At 45.4% G+C, this 16,445-nt stretch overlaps 1 protein-coding gene across 3 annotated transcripts in view; it reads left to right on the top strand.

The window, feature by feature from the left end:
* Positions 1-16,445, top strand: part of LOC138449676 (sialic acid-binding Ig-like lectin 13) — a 496,560-nt gene that overhangs the window by 459,460 nt on the left and 20,655 nt on the right. For 2 of the 3 annotated variants that reach the window (XM_069604789.1, XM_069604787.1), the window contains exon 9: positions 3,899-4,039. In XM_069604789.1, the coding sequence (XP_069460890.1) occupies positions 3,899-4,039 (141 nt within the window). The remainder of the gene's footprint in view (positions 1-3,898; positions 4,040-16,445) is intronic. The other variant, XM_069604788.1, reaches the window with a different exon arrangement.

Here is a 16,445-nt window from a genome sequence, read left to right as displayed (position 1 = left end):
TTGGAAGAATCTATTGTTTTAATTAATTCTTTCAAGGTTCAGATGATGGTGACCTTGGAAGATATTGGGGCAACTGCTGGCGATCTTATATATAGCTCTAGGGTGGTGAAGAAAAAAATGGTATACTTTTAACTGGGCCATTACCTGAGAAAAGATAGCAACCTATTCCACGTATATGGAATACTCTAATTTCACCCACAGGAGAGATAATTTGCCACGCTACTTACATATGTTTCCTTGTAGTAGAATATGCGACACCTATCTCCCATTTAGGCTTAACCAGCTTCATTCTGGGGGGAGGACTCAGCATTGGAAACATCATGAGGCACAATGCACTTTAACCCACTGCAGCAGATTTTGTGAAGATCCCCTTTTACTGATAGATTGAAGCTTTGGGTAATTGTTTGTCTTTTTTTAGAAGATTGCAGGATGTGTTTTTCAAAGATAAAGGATCTAAGGACAATGATTTCTCAAAGAATTTACTATGGTGTAGATTAATGTGGGGAGAAAATGTTTCATTGATTTTAGCTTTGAACAATTGTTTAAAGGTGGGGTTTTGGATTAATTTAAGTGTGATCCAGTATGCATTTTTTAAAAAAAATAACTGTTACTGTAAGTGCGTGCTATGAAATAATATTAACTAGTTTTACACTTTTTGCACAAAGGATTTTTAGAAAATTTGGTAGTAATGGCAATGTGTGTTTGTTTGTGTAAGGTTCTTTTCTCTTTTAAACCAAAATCAGAATTAAAAAAACATTGTGCAATGTTTGTTGTCAAGTTGAAACAAACAACTGTGTTGGAACTTTTGTTGTTGAATTGAATCAAACAGAACTCAGTTGGAACTTTAATATTACAAGACAGGATTTGTGTATTTTTTAAGGGGAATTCGCCGAGATTAGAAGGAGAGACAAAGATTGTGAATCTAACCGTGATATTTTTGCTTTGCGTATAAACTTTATTGAGTTATTGTATGTATAAGTGTGAGGGACAGAGACCATTTGTTAGAGTGTTTCCTTTAATTTATTTTCGGCAGGAAATCCTTGTCAGGGTAGGGATAGGGAGGCGTTTCTCCAACCTTTTTAATTAATAAAATGGCACCTTTTGAAAAATCGTCACAAAGTTATCATCCTCACATTTCTGAACCCTCACACAAGGCAAGTAAAGAAATCCAAACAAACACGTCTTTTCCAAGGAGGAGTCCTTGGATCCAGAGGGTGATTTCCCTTCCCCTGGATTATTTAAGTAAGTTAGCAAAAGTGTCTCTATCAAATAGCAGCTTCTTAAGAATGGCGAAACAATGTCAAAAGTGTCTCTTTCAATTTATAATTAATTAAAGATGGCAAATGTATCTCTGGTGTGCTTCGTTACCATATACTTTGCAAAACAAATATGTTTCTCTATACAACTTGACTGGACCTCTTGGGATACTCTGCCAGGGAACCCTTTCTAGGTCTTAAAGATCCCCTGGTTTACTCTCCTGCCAGGTATCTTGCCTCCCAAAGTTCACTGTCTGGTGTGTTCCTTTCACCAGGACTTTTCTGGGTATGGCAGATACCATTGTGTACTCTCCTACCAGGTACGCCCCCAGGGTCTTCAATGGCTCTGGATAGACTCACCTGTGTTCTGAAGCATTTCCGACCTGTGGCACGCTGCTGCGGTGAAGATCCTGCTGTGGGACAACCTCCCATGCAGTGCAGACTTCCTTCCAGCTCCCTGGACGGCTCTAATTTCACCCACCAGCTCGGCCGCTGCTCCTCTGCACAACTGCAATGCCGGTAGCCCACTGTGGCTGACAGCTCTTTGGCAGTTCTCTCTCCATGCCTGTAGTGTCCCTTCTAGTCTTGTGCTCCATAGATATGTAATGTTTGTGAGCAGCAGAGAGGAAATGTCTGCTCCTTCCAGCACGGTCCTTCCCCGTATAGCTATCTGCCTCGGCTCTGCTTCTCTAGTCCGCAACTTCGCTTCCTTCTCCTTCGGGTCTCTCAATTCTAAAGCAGACACCATTTTTAAATGTCCCACTCACTTGGACCTCCTCAAAACAACTGGACTGCATGTTTAACTTGGTGTTTCTATTGATCTGCATTAACTCCTTCTTTCTCTTCCTTGTACATGAGGCTTTATGGGAGTTGGAGTTCATCGAGTTCCTGTATCTTCCAATGAGATATTGTTCAGGTCTTCTGTGTCAATGCCACATGGGAGGAGAACTTTGTCGGGGAATTAGTGATGACTATAGGATCATCACATTACCCTGTTGAACGCGGAGAATAGATCCACATATGGCATATATATGGGTCTCTTCTCCTGAGTATATGATTTAATTAAAAGGGCAAGCAGAAAGCCATTCACCTTCGTCCCCAGACCATGTGTGATCCGTGCTTGGTTTTCATCAAAATGGCCAGCATTGGTATTCTACTCATTTAGCAACATTAAAACCAGCGATGCAAAGAATTTGCTACTCAAATACAATAATGTGAATGGGCAGTAATTAATAGGCAGTAGTCTGTCTCCTTTTTTAAAAAAAGATTAGTATAATAATTGCCTCTTTCCATGAGTGAGGGATGTGTTTAGAGACCAAAATGTTCTGAAACAAGACTTCAAAAATACCTTTCCACAATTCTGGGTTGGCCCTCACAACAGTATTAGCCAACCCGTCTGGGCCCTTCACCCTAATGGATTAGCAACCTTAATCATTGACTCTAAGTCATCCCTGTCAAAGGGAAGCATGCAGTGCTACCCCCCCTGGACCATCACATTATCAGCCTTCTGAAAGTACTCAAATATTCAGTCCAGATCTTCTCTTAGATGGGGTTCAACTCTCTCGACTCTTAAGCTTGGGCATCATCATTGATGAGTTTCCAAAAAACTCCTTACATCCCAAGCACTCAAGATCCTTAACATTTTTACCCTTCCAGTTGGTATAGCGAGCTTTATGTATTCTCAACCAGTTTTTCAGATGTGCAGTTAAACAATAATGTGATAAGTGTCCTGAGCCACTTATCAAAAAGGACAATTCATTGCTTTACTAGCATGTGCCAGACTTTGTCCCTGGCCTTCTTCAGGATTAATTCCTGAATTTTGGAGAATTTATGGACAGTCAGATCGTCTAAACTGTCAATGTTAATAATCAATGTTAATAAATGTATGCACAGTGAGTAGTTCAGCCTAAAATAGAGGATACAGCGACATCAACAGGTAGCATGGAAGATACCTGCCGATTGCTGGCTTCCAGTAGCTGTCCAGACCCTTCACGCAGTGTCCCCTTGCTGTCCACCTGAAGAAACACACACACAATCTAGTCTCTAGCACATGTAATGGTCTTTCTGTGTATACTACTAATGATGCATTTCAAGAAATACCCTCCAGCCAAGAATCCTCATTCCGTGGGAACAACTCTGCCAGAGGGTAACAGCGAGTGAAAACACAACCAAGGGACATGCAAGTAGGAAGCACAATGCGAAACACTCTAAGTCAAGGATAAGAATGGTAGAGAAGGGGATAAGCAGAGAACAAGAGCACATGAAGGTATGCAAGCAGCAGTGGCCCCGCTGAACTGTGACCCTCCGATCCAGAAGCACGTCCAGTTGAGATTGTGAATGGGGTCAAGGGTGATGTTGCGGAGAAAAGCTGCCACTTAGAATGCTTTGGATCTTGAATGCTAGAAAAGCAAACTACTAATGAAAGCCACTTATGATTATCAGACTCCTGTTATGACCATTGGATGCTTGGACATGTAGAGAGGTTGCCAGTGATTAGTGATGATTTTGAACATGAAGAAGCAGATGATTATCTTATTACTTGTATGTTTCATTTACAGCAGTACAATCATGTTTTTTGTTGTTTACAAATTGCACAAAAACAATATTAATTACAATTTCTGTCTTTGAATGAACCCATGAAGTATGGAGTGGAGATGGCATCGACTGAGCCAGAGTCCGCTTCCGAGGACTATGAAAATATGGGGATTGCAGAAGAGCCCACGGTAGGCATTCCTTTGCCATATCACATGGTCCTTGAGATGGATCAGCAGAGACAGCAACAGGTATATAGCACTGCATCAGCATTCCACCTTAAACCTTCTCCGGTGATGTTTATTATATATTTAGCCTATCTATAATGTGCTACGTGCTCTCTAAGGCAGGGGGCATTTAATGAGAAAGGATGGAATGCACCAAGCAAAAGGTAATAACACAAATCACCTATCACACTGCTGGAGTGTCACGAGGGCCGCTGGCGTATAGCCGGATCCTTTGATTATTCCATAGGGCTGACATACAAGATCAGAAATAAAAGGAACCATTTTGTTTTTGTCTGTCACGCTTCCCCAATTCTGATATGGTCGTATTACTGATTTGGAACCCAAATGTGTGCCTGTAAAACAAGGGGCATACAGTACTGCTGATTTCAAAAACACTAACAAGTATTAGCAAAGTCAATAGGTTTTTGATTGTGTTTGTCAAGTGGAGCCATAAATGCAATGCCTTCATGTGCCTGGGACAGTCAGCCTGTCGTAACCTACACAACAGTTGCCTGCATCAAATGTAATGTGCAGCCTCAAAGGCCCCAATAATGTGTTTTATAATACTTCGGAATACATAAAATAGGCCTACTCATGTAGGGAATGCTTCAATACATATTCTTGGTATGTTACTGTTCAGTTTTGACTGACAGCGTTTATATTTAAAAAGTTGTGGAAACTCCCCTTTTTAAATATGATACTACATTTTCTTATTTCATGAATCAACATTTTGATAAACTTCAATAAACTTCCTTACCCACCTCCAAGCAAACAAGCATGGCAAACATTTCTCTATGTTTGCAATGTCACATTCAGCTTAGTAGCATCCCAAAAAAAGCAGTACGGTTCTGTTTCACATAACGAGCAGCAAGTGAAAGGGATGGCGGTGAATAGCTAAAGGGGAGAGGAAGGACGTGCGGGATGGAGCCCAAATGGTGCAGTTTGCCGAGGAATGTGCTGGGAGAGGGATGGTGGAGCAGACACAGAAAGGGAGACAAATCGCCACTGAAATGTTTCATAGTCAGGAGACAACAATGTGAGCAGTGAGCACCAGTGGAAAATAGTTGGACCTATTTAACCAGAATTTAAACATGAGACAAAAGAGGCTAATTACAACAAGGAAGGGATATCCCAGGTATTTCCATGGCAGTATCTACTAAATACAGATGTGGCTTTTGGAGTTAAAAAAATCGATTGCCTATGAGTGGTATATACAGGTAGTAAAAAATGAAAGATCCGTCGGTACAATATAATCAGAACTGGAAAATCCTTCATAACAAATCTGAAGATGATATTAAACCCATATGACATCATCAGGATACATTAGAATCCCATCAAATGCTTTTCAAAATAATTACATTTAAAAAGAATGCACTTACAATATATTCCGGGCGGATACATATCACTTCTTCCCTGATATTTAAGTAAGAAAACTGTAAAGGAAAATTATCTTGAGTCATTACTTAAAGAGGGTACAATTATTGTCAAACAAGCTGGGGTACCCAGCGCTGCCCGTGTCCTGAACAAGTGATGTCTCATGTGCACTTGTCCTCTTGTCGGTAAGTCTTGCTTCAGTTTGCTCTGGTGTCTCATGTGCACTGGAGAATGTTGCTCTTGTCCTCATGTCAGCAAGTCTTGCTTCAGTTTCCACTGGCATCTCATTTACCCTGGAGAAAGTTGCTCTTGTCCTCTGGTCGGCAAGTTGTGCTGCTGTTTGTTGTTGTGTTTCAGAAGCTATTGATATTGATTTTCACTTTGCATCAGATTAAGCTTTCCGAGTGATGTTCGTTTTTTGTGCAGCATGTTTCAGGCACTCAATGATTTCAGCACATTTGAGAAAATGTCCAAGAAAAATGTATTGATTGTGCTCCGTTCTCGTAAATGAACTTAAGTAAACTGTAACCGTGCCATTCCCATATTTGGAGTGGAGTGATAACATTTTTTTTATTCCCTTTAAAAATGCTTTAATACACAATTTCAAACTGTATACAATAGTAATACATTTCAAAGGAATAACCAACACATCGAACAGTTTGCTTCAGACACTTTTCCAAATTTTGCCTCCTTCTAGTACCTACTGTAGTGAATCAGTGTGAGCATCAGTAAATGAGGGCGTCTACGGAGTGCATTTTTGCATCCATAGTCTACAATCTTGCCCCAGACAAATGAGGATTCCATGCAAAATGTGGTAGTATTACGTTCAACAGTATGGATTTGTATTGCCGGACAAACATACCCACGCACAAACTTTTTTTCCATATAAGATTTTTGCATTCGAGCATAGACTGCAATCTTGCCCCAGACAAAAGAGGAATCCATGAAAAATTCGGTATACGGGGGTTCAACGGTGTGGATTTGTATAGCCGGACAAACATACACACACATGCATACATTCAGCTTTACATATAAAGATAAACCCATCATGAATATGAAGGCATTTCTTGTCATCTATTAATAGTTACATCCAATGTAATTGACATGAATACGATCACAAGGATGCTCCAAACAAAATGCACACATTTGTGACAGATTTCACATTTTACTGCCTTTGTTCCCAGATGTCACTACAATGTACCTAATATTGTAATAATGTAACAAGGGCTATTTCCAGATAATTGGAAACTGGCTGTCATCTTCCCCATATATAAAAAGTGTTCCTTATAGGCCCATTTCCCAGTTTAAGATATTTGGTAGGGTTATTTTGGCTAAATTCCAATTGTCGGCGGACAATTAACAAATTCTCTCTCTGAGTTTTAAGGATGGATTAGGAACCAATCAGCAGTCTTTGAATGTATACCTGGTGGTGACGAATCCGATCTTTTTGAAGTAGGAAAGGATTCACCTCGCCTTTATGAAACTGAAAACAGCCTCTGACAGAGTTGATAGGGACCTGCTTTCTCACGGTCGTAGCGAGTATGATTGTCCGGCTGATCTTATTAATATTCGGATCCTCATGTATCATAATCTTCAAGCTTGTGTCAAAAGTGGCAGTAATGGGTATTGCACAGAATGGGTTCCAGTAGAGCTAGGTGTCAGGCAGGGGTGTGTAATGGCCCTGATTCTGTTGTATTTATACATTAATAGTCTTCTGCCAAAACATAAATCTTGCCAAGCTGGTGTTCCACATTTCGGCAAATTTGTCTGTGCACATTCTTGCTTATGTGGATGACACTGCCCTGATAGCGAGGACTCTGCATGCTTTACAAAGGTTAATAGATGCTTACTATGAATTTATGAGCGGACTGGAACTAGAAGTTAATGAGCCAAATTGGCTGTGATGATTTGAGAGCTCCCTTTTTCCTGCAGGCGGGTGGAGCCGCTCCCTCCTTTTTGTTAACAGGATCAAACTACATTTTGTCATCTCTTTCGATTACTTAGGAATGACCTTTGCTACCTCATTATTCTGTAAAAAATCACTGTATCAAACAAGCTAAATGTATGGCGCAGGCCATTGGTGAAATTCATTGATTTGCTAAATCTTACAGATGTTCTTCAGCTGAGATTATGTTAAACATATATAATGCCAAATCTATTGCCACTGCCAAATATGATATGGGCCTCTGGGGTTACGGTAACTTGTCGCAGCAAAAATATGTTTTTGAAACAATTGCTCAGCTTTCCATTGTCTGCTGCCAACTTTGCAATTAATCAGGAATTAGGGCTTAAATATTTGGAGGATGAATTTAAACTAGAGCCTCTCCGTCTATGGGTTACATATTTGGGGAAATTCTAAAGCTGTTCTCGCTCGACAAATAATTTCTTGGCTGTTAAATTCCTAAAAATATTTTTGCTATTCCTAGGTTCGCCCATGTCAAGCACCTGGAAAACATGATTAAGTGTGGGTTCCTTGCATTACTAAAAAAGAGTGAGACAAAAGTATACCAGAATAGGCTCCTGGCGAGACATTGAGAGGGAAGAATTAGAATTACAGAAAACTGCTTAATGCCAACATATTTTGCTTTCCTCAAATTCTCCCCAAAATGATCTGTTATGCACTAATCTTTTATATGAGTGTTGTTTGATCACCAAGCCCGCTTTAACTTACTTCTTTTGAAATCTGCTACAGCAAATTGGGCTTCGGGTGATCCAAAGAATGTTATATGTCATATCTGTAATAATGGGCCTGATGATCTTTTACATCTCGAGCTTTTCCTGCGTTCGCGCTTTTTCAAAGAGATTGATCTCATTTTTTCGGTTAAATCGAGCCTCAAGCTCCACCGTTTCTTCTTCCAATCAACGGAGACCCGTTTCGGAATTTTCTACACCCTTCAAGGGTGAAGTTTTCGTCAAGCCGCTTCTCGGAGGATTCCAGAAGTTTCTGAGGCCTACCTCGTGGACATGGCCCAGGAGAAGGGAAGCTCGACGCCCGGCAAGCTGTTCACGAACTGCCCTGGATGCAAGCTACAGAACCTGTTCAAGGAGGACGAGCCTCTACTGCCTCCACGAAGACAAAACGCACGTGGAAAAGGACTGCGCGTTTTGCATGAACATGTCGGAACGGACCATGAGGGATCGTCGGACCTGTCTCGCCAACTGGCTGGAAGGCAAGAGCCCAGCAGGTGAGAAGAAAACGTCTGAGCAGTCTTCTAAATCCTGTGAGGGCGCCCCGGCGACGGGGGCCCAACAGAAGGCTAAGCAACACGAGTCCGCGGGCACCGGGAGCTGCCGAACGGTCGGGTTCCTCAGCTGCCAGGCAGGGTGCACCTTCCCCGACGCCGTCCACCGCGAGCCAACGCTCTGGCTCGGGGAAAAGAAAGTCCGAGAACCCGGCTAAGCTTCTGGACAGGCCCCGGTCGATCTCTAAGGAGCCGGCTGAAGGGGAGCGAGGCGGTGCCCCTCCCCCTGTGTTGAAGGCCTCAAGCAAGGTGGTGAAGGCCTTGATTCACCCGGCCAAGGCCCCTATTGAGGAAGTCGCTGCGGCCCTGGTGAAGCCTGTGGAGGCTACACCAGTGGTGGCACCCTCAGGACCCAGAGTTTCCCTGCCTCCACGGAGGGAATCCTTTTTCAAGCCCATCGAGAAGACCCCCGTGAAGGCCCTGGTGGAAAAAGAGGGGGGTGGGCCGGTGGCCATTTTGGACACGGACACAACCTCCGAGGAGGAGCTGGTAGAAGTCGAAGAGGGACTCGACAAGAATTTGGAAGAGGCCCATTCCCGCTGGAGGGATCCCGACGAGGGGGAAGACGAGAGCGTGGGTGGCGACCCGTCACAGCCCGAGCCACAGGACAACTCGGCGGCCATTTTGACGGCAATCCAGGCCTTATGCACAGAGATAAGGACCAGATTGCTCCTTCCCCCGACGGACGAACCGACTGAGACGGGTCCGTCGGGAAGCCTTCCAAACAAGAGGAGGAGGATTCATCCAGCCCCGCCTTTTCAGCCCCCACGTCCTTCTCAGCCTTTGTCTCCTTCCCCGGTCCCGAGGGATGACACGGGAACGGATACGGCCACGACGGGGATGGATGACGACAGTGGTGACGATAGGACGGACCTCCTGTCGCCGATCCCTCAGGCATCCCCGCCCGACGAGATTGGCTCGTTTCACGCCATGATTTCCAGGGCGTCCGAGCTGTTCCAGCTCTGTCCCGAGGAGAAGAAGAAGGAAGGCTTCCTCTACCAGCGGCGCGAGGTCAAGACGAAGACGGTCCTTGCGGTGCCTTTGCTGGATGACATTTGGGACAAGGGACTTGCTCTCCTTAAGAACCCATACACGATGCCTGCGAAGAGGGACCGGTACGAGAAGAAGTACTGTGTCCCCATCACTGCCCCCTTGTGCCTTAGGGCGCAGCGACCCCTGATTCGGTCGTCTCAGCGGCGGCCAAGAAGAAAGCGGGGGGTCATCAGCCTCTACGTCAACTTCTCCGCCGGTCAGCGAGGGAAAGAAACTGGACGCAATGGGACGATGGGTCATCTTGTCGGTGGCGACGACGATTAAGGCGGCCAACGCCCTGGCGATCGTGGCCCGCTACGCCAGAGAATTGTGGCAGGATCGCCCCCCTGTTGGACTTCTTTCTGGACGACAAGAGGGCGGAGGCCCTGGGGATCTTGCAGGAAGGTGAGGTGGCGTCGGACCACGCCATAACGGTGGCCACGGACATTGCCGACACCGGTTTCGGCCAGTTGGGCAACTGCGTTTGCCTTAGGCGACGAGGGTGGCTTAAGGCGACGGATTTCGGCCAAGATGTGCAAGCCAAGGTTGTGGACATGCCCTTTGATGGGGACAACCTGTTTGGGAAGACAGTAGATGAGTCCCTCCAAGCCATCAAGACCGACACAGAGACGGCTCGGGCCCTGGGAGTTCTTCAACAGCGACGGCCGTCCTTTCGGAACTCCGGAGGCAAGCAAGGGGCCTCCAAGGGATTCGGCGGTGGCTCCTCTATGTACCGCCAAGCGGCCCGCTCCTCGTCACAAGAAGCCTACAGGGGATGAGGCAAGTCTGACGGATCTCGCCGTTGTCACTAGGGAGGCCAAGGCGGCAAGGCGGCCTCCAAGCAGGACTGAACCGGCCATTGCGTCGGACCCCCACCGAAGCACCCCGGTGGGAGGCCGGCTGGCGAAGTTTGTCAGCGTGTGGGAGCCCATCTCCACCGACCGTTGGGTGCTGGATGCCCTGGCCCAGGGACACACCCTCAAAGTTCTGAAAAGTGCCCCCACATTCCACCCGTGGCCAGGAAGGAAAACCACGTCCCTCAACTTCTGTTGGAGGTAAGGGCGATGCTCAAGAAAGGGGCCATCAAGCTCATCCCAAAGAGGCTCCGGGGCTCTGGAGTTTACTCAAGATACTTCCTCGTAAAAAAGAAGACAGGAGGATGGCGCCCCATCCTGGACCTGCGGCGACTGAACAAGTATATCAAGGCACAGAAGTTCCGGATGGTCACCCTCCAGCACGTGCTGGAGGAGGGCAACTTCCTGTCGTCATTGGATTTGGAGGATGCATACTTCCACATCCCCATTTTAAAAGGACACCGAAAGTTCCTCAGGTTCATAGTCCAAGGACGGCACTACCAGTTCAAGGCCCTCCCATTCGGATTGAAGTCGGCACCCAGGGTATTCACCAAGTGCCTGGCACCGGTGGCGGCACGGCTGTGCCTGCAGGGGATCCACGTCTACCCCTACCTTGACGACTGGCTCATCTGAGCAAGGACAATGGAGCTTGCCGTAGAATACACAGCGAAGACCGTCCAGTTGCTCACGGACCTGAGGTTCTCCCTCAACTTCCCCAATTCCAACCTGGTTCCCTCGCAGGTCGCACTGTTTCTGGCAGCCAAGCTCGATACAGTGGCGCGACTGGCCTCGCCATCGGAGGAAAGGACAAGGGCCATCCTAGGCAAGGTGCAGCGCCTGCTGGCCACGGATGTGGCCAGGGTGAGGTCCATCAAGTCCCTCCTTGGGATGATGTCCTCTTGCATGTACCTCGTGCACCTGTACAGGCTTCGGATGCACCCTCTACAGGAGTTCCTCAACGCCCACTGGATCCAAGTGAGGGGCAGCTTCGAAGACATGATTCTTCTCAACGAAAAATTCCGACAAGCGCTCATCTGACGGCGGGCACAGACTTTCAGACCCCAGCTCACGCGGTGACTATGGATGCCTCCCTGGAGGGGTGGGGAGCGCACACCGGAGATCTTCACACGAGGGGCCTTTGGCTACCGGAGGAGAGAATGCTCCATATCAACATCCTGGAGCTCTGTGCAGTGTTCTGGGCCCTCAGGTCCTTTCTCCCGTCCCTCAGGGGCAAGGTGATGAGGATCTTCACCGACAACACCACCACAATGTTTTACATTCGGAAGCAGGGCGGAACCAGATCCCCAGCCCTATCCAAGGAAGCCCAGGATCTGTGGGAATTGGGCCATCGCCCAAGGGATATTTCTGGTGCCCTTTCATCTGACAGGGATAAAAAACACCATCGCCTACTCGCTCAGCAGGGAGCTGCGCTCGTGCCACGAGTGGGAACTACGACAGGATCAAGTGGATTGACTCTTCCAGCGATGGGAAAACCCCAGATCAACCTGTTCGCGACGAACTCCAAGTGCCATAGGTTCGCCAGCAGGTTTCCCCAGCCGAGGAGCATGGGCAATGCTTTCTCGTTCCCCTGGGACGGCCTGTTCCTGTATGCGTTCCCTCTGTTGCCGTTGCTGCTCCGACTCATCAACCAGCTCAAGAGGTCCCGGTGCAGGATGATCCTTGTCGCACCAGTGTGGCCGAGACAGATCTGGTTCCTGGACCTTCTGGACTTGTCAGTGTCCCCACCAGTCAAACTGCCGACGGACGCAGATCTTCTCTCCCGAGAAGGAGGCGCCATACTTCATCACGACCCGGAGTCGTTGAACTTGCAGGCCTGGCTCCTGCAGCACTAGAGTTTGGAGGGTACGATATCCCGGCAGACTGCAGAGAGGTTCTTGCAAAAGCCAGGGCGTCCTCAACTCTCAAGTGCTACGGACATAAGTGGAAGAGATTCTCTGTCTGGTGCCGTGCACAGAAGATTAACCCTCTGCGGATTACGGCCCCTCAAGTGCTGCCGTACCTACTGTCGCTGCCCAAGGCTGGACTAGCTCACGCCTCCATCAAGATACATCTGGCTGTGATCTCCCGATACACCAGTACTACAGGGCGGGCGTCCTTGTGGTCTCATCGCCTGGTGAAAGAATTTATGAAGGGACTGTTCCGATCGTTCCCGCCGGTGAAGGCCCCTGCCCCGGCGTGGGAGCTCAACGTGGTGCTGACCAGGCTCATGGGGGCACCATTCGAGCCTCTGCATTCGGCACTGTTGAAGTTCCTGTCGTGGAAAACAGCATTTCTTGTGGCCATCACCTCAACACGACAAGTGGGAGAGATCCAGGCCCTATCTTGCAAGCCTCCATACTTGACTTTTCACGACACGAGGGTGGTGCCGAGGACGCACCCCTCCTTTATGCCCAAGGTGCCGTCGGACTTCCACCTCAATGAGCCCTTGGTGTTACCAGTTTTCTTCCTGTCACCTTCGTCGCCGGCCGAGAGGACTTTGCACTCGCTGGATGTAGCTAAAGCGCTGAAGTTCTACGTGGACCGCACAAAGAGTTTTCGGAAGACGTCACAGCTGTTTCTGAACTTTGGACCTGTGAATCCTTTTTTTTAAATTATATATTTATTTTGGGGTCCGGGAATAAAAAGAAATGGGTAAAACAAAAACATTTTTTTTAAAAAGGTGGGTTGGGGGGAACCCCCCCATTTCGAATAAAAAATGGTATTTAAAAAAAATGCGACTTTTTTTTCGACATTATTTTTTCGTAAAAATGACTTTCGACATTGTTTAATTCAAAAAAATGACTATGAACCATCCCCTGTGGTTGTAGAGTGAAACTCCTTTTGAGAAACACTGGTACGGATCTGTGCAAACATTTATGTGTCAAAGTGAGTATTTTAAAGGTAATCCTGGACATAACAGGCAACCAATGAAGTTCCTTCCTAGCAGGGGTTATGTGGTCCCTTTTAGAAGTGGTTTAATGATTTGTACTGCATCATTTTGAAGAATTGTAAGTTTATTTATGCTGATCTTACTTGCTCAACCTAAGAGTGTGTTACAATAATCTATTTGAGAGACATAATGGTGGCTCGTACTAGGGTTTCACAGTTCTTGCTCATGATGTAAAGTTTCACCAGCCTTGGTAGTCTAAGATGGCATTGTGATTTTTTATGGCATTTTCCCTCCACATGAGCATCAGCACCTATGGGGTGGTCTTCTATTACTTCCAAAGTTTTTTCTTGATCTAGTGTTTTAATGCAGAGGCCATCAGTAGAGAATTCTGAATACCCTGGATCCAACTTAATTCTTCCTTGAGGGGACCCAAAAACCAGTATCTCGATCTTTGCACTATTCAGACAGAGCCATTTAGCTGTCATCCAGTTTTTGACCAGTTGGTAAATATTCGGAATGTTCTTTACGTCCTCCATGTAGTCCTCACACAGTTCAATCAATAACTTAGTGTCATCAGCATAGTTTGTGAATCTAGCTCCTGCTCCATCAAGGATATTACACAAGGGGCGTAGGTAGATATTACAAAGTGCAGGAGACAAACAAGCTCCCTGCGGAACTCTGCAGTTAGATGTTTTTTGAGCAGAATACGCTTGTCCCCAACACACTCTCGACATCCTGCCTCACAGAAATGACCCGATCCACTGAACAGCTGATGGTGAACACTGTCCCACTGAAGATAGCGTAGTTAAAAATTTCCTATGATCCAGGAGGTCAAATGCTGCTGATAAATCGAGTAGCATCAGTAATCCTGCCTTACTCCTACCCATGGTATCCAACATCTGGGTTTGAAAATATAGCAGTGCACTCTCTGTGCCATGATGTGCTCCAAATCCAGACTGCATGAGGTGTAGGATATTAGCCTTATCCAGATGCTCTTGTAATTGCATACTGGCCACTCAATCTACAACTTTCAAAATAAATGGAGCATTTGTGGTAGGTCTATAGCTGTTCAAATTATTTTGGTCCAGTCCTACCTTTTTTAGTAATGGTGTAACCACTACCTTCTTAACGTCATCCGGAATGGTTCCATAGCAAAAGGTGGCATTGGTAAAATGCGTTAAGAACGGTGCGAAGGAGACAGTATTGTTCAAAACAATTTTGGCAGCTATGGTATCACCATTACAAGATGTAGGACGCATCTTCTTTAATACTTCCTCGGTGGCCTGCACTTAAATAGATGAAAAGCTAATAAGTGAGCAATTCTCACTCGAGGAAATTACAATATTTTCGGGTGATGCAGTGGATGCAGGGTCTGCAGCAATTCTCATGTGTGCCTCAGTCATTTTGTCTGCCAAGGCTTGTTGAATGTTGGAGCAATAATCCTTTGTAGGGGAGATCGAGTCTGACTTTAAATGTGATTTCTCCAAGTTTTTTAAAATCTCAAACAATTTCCTGGTGCTATTAGTAGAGCTCTCAATTTCGATATTAATATTTGTTTTCTTGGCTTTGAATATACTATCCCTGTACCGTTTTTCTACATTCTTCCAGGTGGCTTTATTTCCCTCCATCTTATTCTTGTTCCAGTGATGTTGCGCTGCCCTCTTCTCCTGTTTCAGCTTTATGTGTTTGGGAGAGAACCAGCTATGGTGGTTCTGCTTGTCCCTAACTATCTTAGTCTTCACAGGTGCCACTTTATTAAGCATTTCTAGCATAACTTGATCATATCTCCTGGCCAGAATATCTGGGGGATCAAGATCTGGTGTACTTTCCATAATATTGCAAAAACAGTTGTTAAGATCGTCCTGCCCAATTGTATTCAAATTCCTACTTGCAACACTTTTAAGCAGATTTCCCTGCAGGGCCTGTTTCCATGGCAAGGATAACCGAAAATGGATAAATGAGTGATCAGACCAGACGCAGGAATTAGTCAAATAGATTCAATCTGTAGGTTTCTGGATGCAATCCAATCCAGAACATTACCCTTAACGTGTAGGTTTGCAATTATGAACAATACAATCAATATTTTTGAGATTTTGTTTTAAGGAGATTGCCTCTTTATCTGCAGCATTTCCCCTATGCCTATTAAGTTCTCCCATTAACAAGGTGGAGGAGTTAGATTTATTTAAGCCTACCAATCTGCCCGTAAAACCCTTATTAAAATAAGGCATCTCATTTGGGGGCGAATATATCACAATAAAGTGTGTGCAATGTACTGAGGAGGAGTTCATTTTCAGATGTAGTATTTCACAGCCTTCACAACTCAGAGGGGATTGAAATAAGCATACTTCTTCATTGACTATAAGTGCACCTCCCCCTCCATTACCTGAATCTCTATTCTGGCCAAATAATGTAAAACCGTTCGGTGTTGCTAGGTCAATAACTGGACCACTCGAGTCTTTCAGCCAGGTATCCGTTATTGCGATGATATCTTGCTAATTATCAATTCTATAGTCATGGATATCTATAGCTGATTTCCCTAAAGTTCTGGTATTAAGTGAAGCTATTTTCAATGTAAATCCATTTGACAAGATTGGTACCACAACTGCCCTATTCAGTTAGTTAGCGTGGGTATTGCTAGCATTGATGTTGTTTTTACCTCACGAGAACTCCAAGATATCAGCAGTATTATCTAATATAGCAGAGTGTCATGATAACTGTACAATAGGTTTGAGATTAGCATCTATATATATATCTCATCTGTCCTGTTCAATTAATCCCTTGTTTGTACATCTGATATGTTTCCAAAAGGAGCTAATTCAACCCCTGGGATGGGTATTCCCTCGAGATGCCACACGTTTCCTTACTGTTATTCTTAACCAATTCTTCGGTGTACATCTGTAAATATTTATCTACAATTCGTTGTCTCACTGCCTGATGCACAGCAGAAGGTGACATAGTCTGCACATTTTGATCCATAACTTTCATTGAAATGTGTACTTTAAAAGCTCAGAATGGTGACACCAGACCACTAATATCAT

Source organism: Ambystoma mexicanum, chromosome 1p (assembly GCF_040938575.1).
Source record: "Ambystoma mexicanum isolate Mex_15411 chromosome 1p, UKY_AmexF1_1, whole genome shotgun sequence".
NCBI classification, from domain to species: Eukaryota; Metazoa; Chordata; class Amphibia; order Caudata; family Ambystomatidae; genus Ambystoma; species Ambystoma mexicanum.
This window is presented reverse-complemented; position numbering and strand designations above follow the sequence as displayed.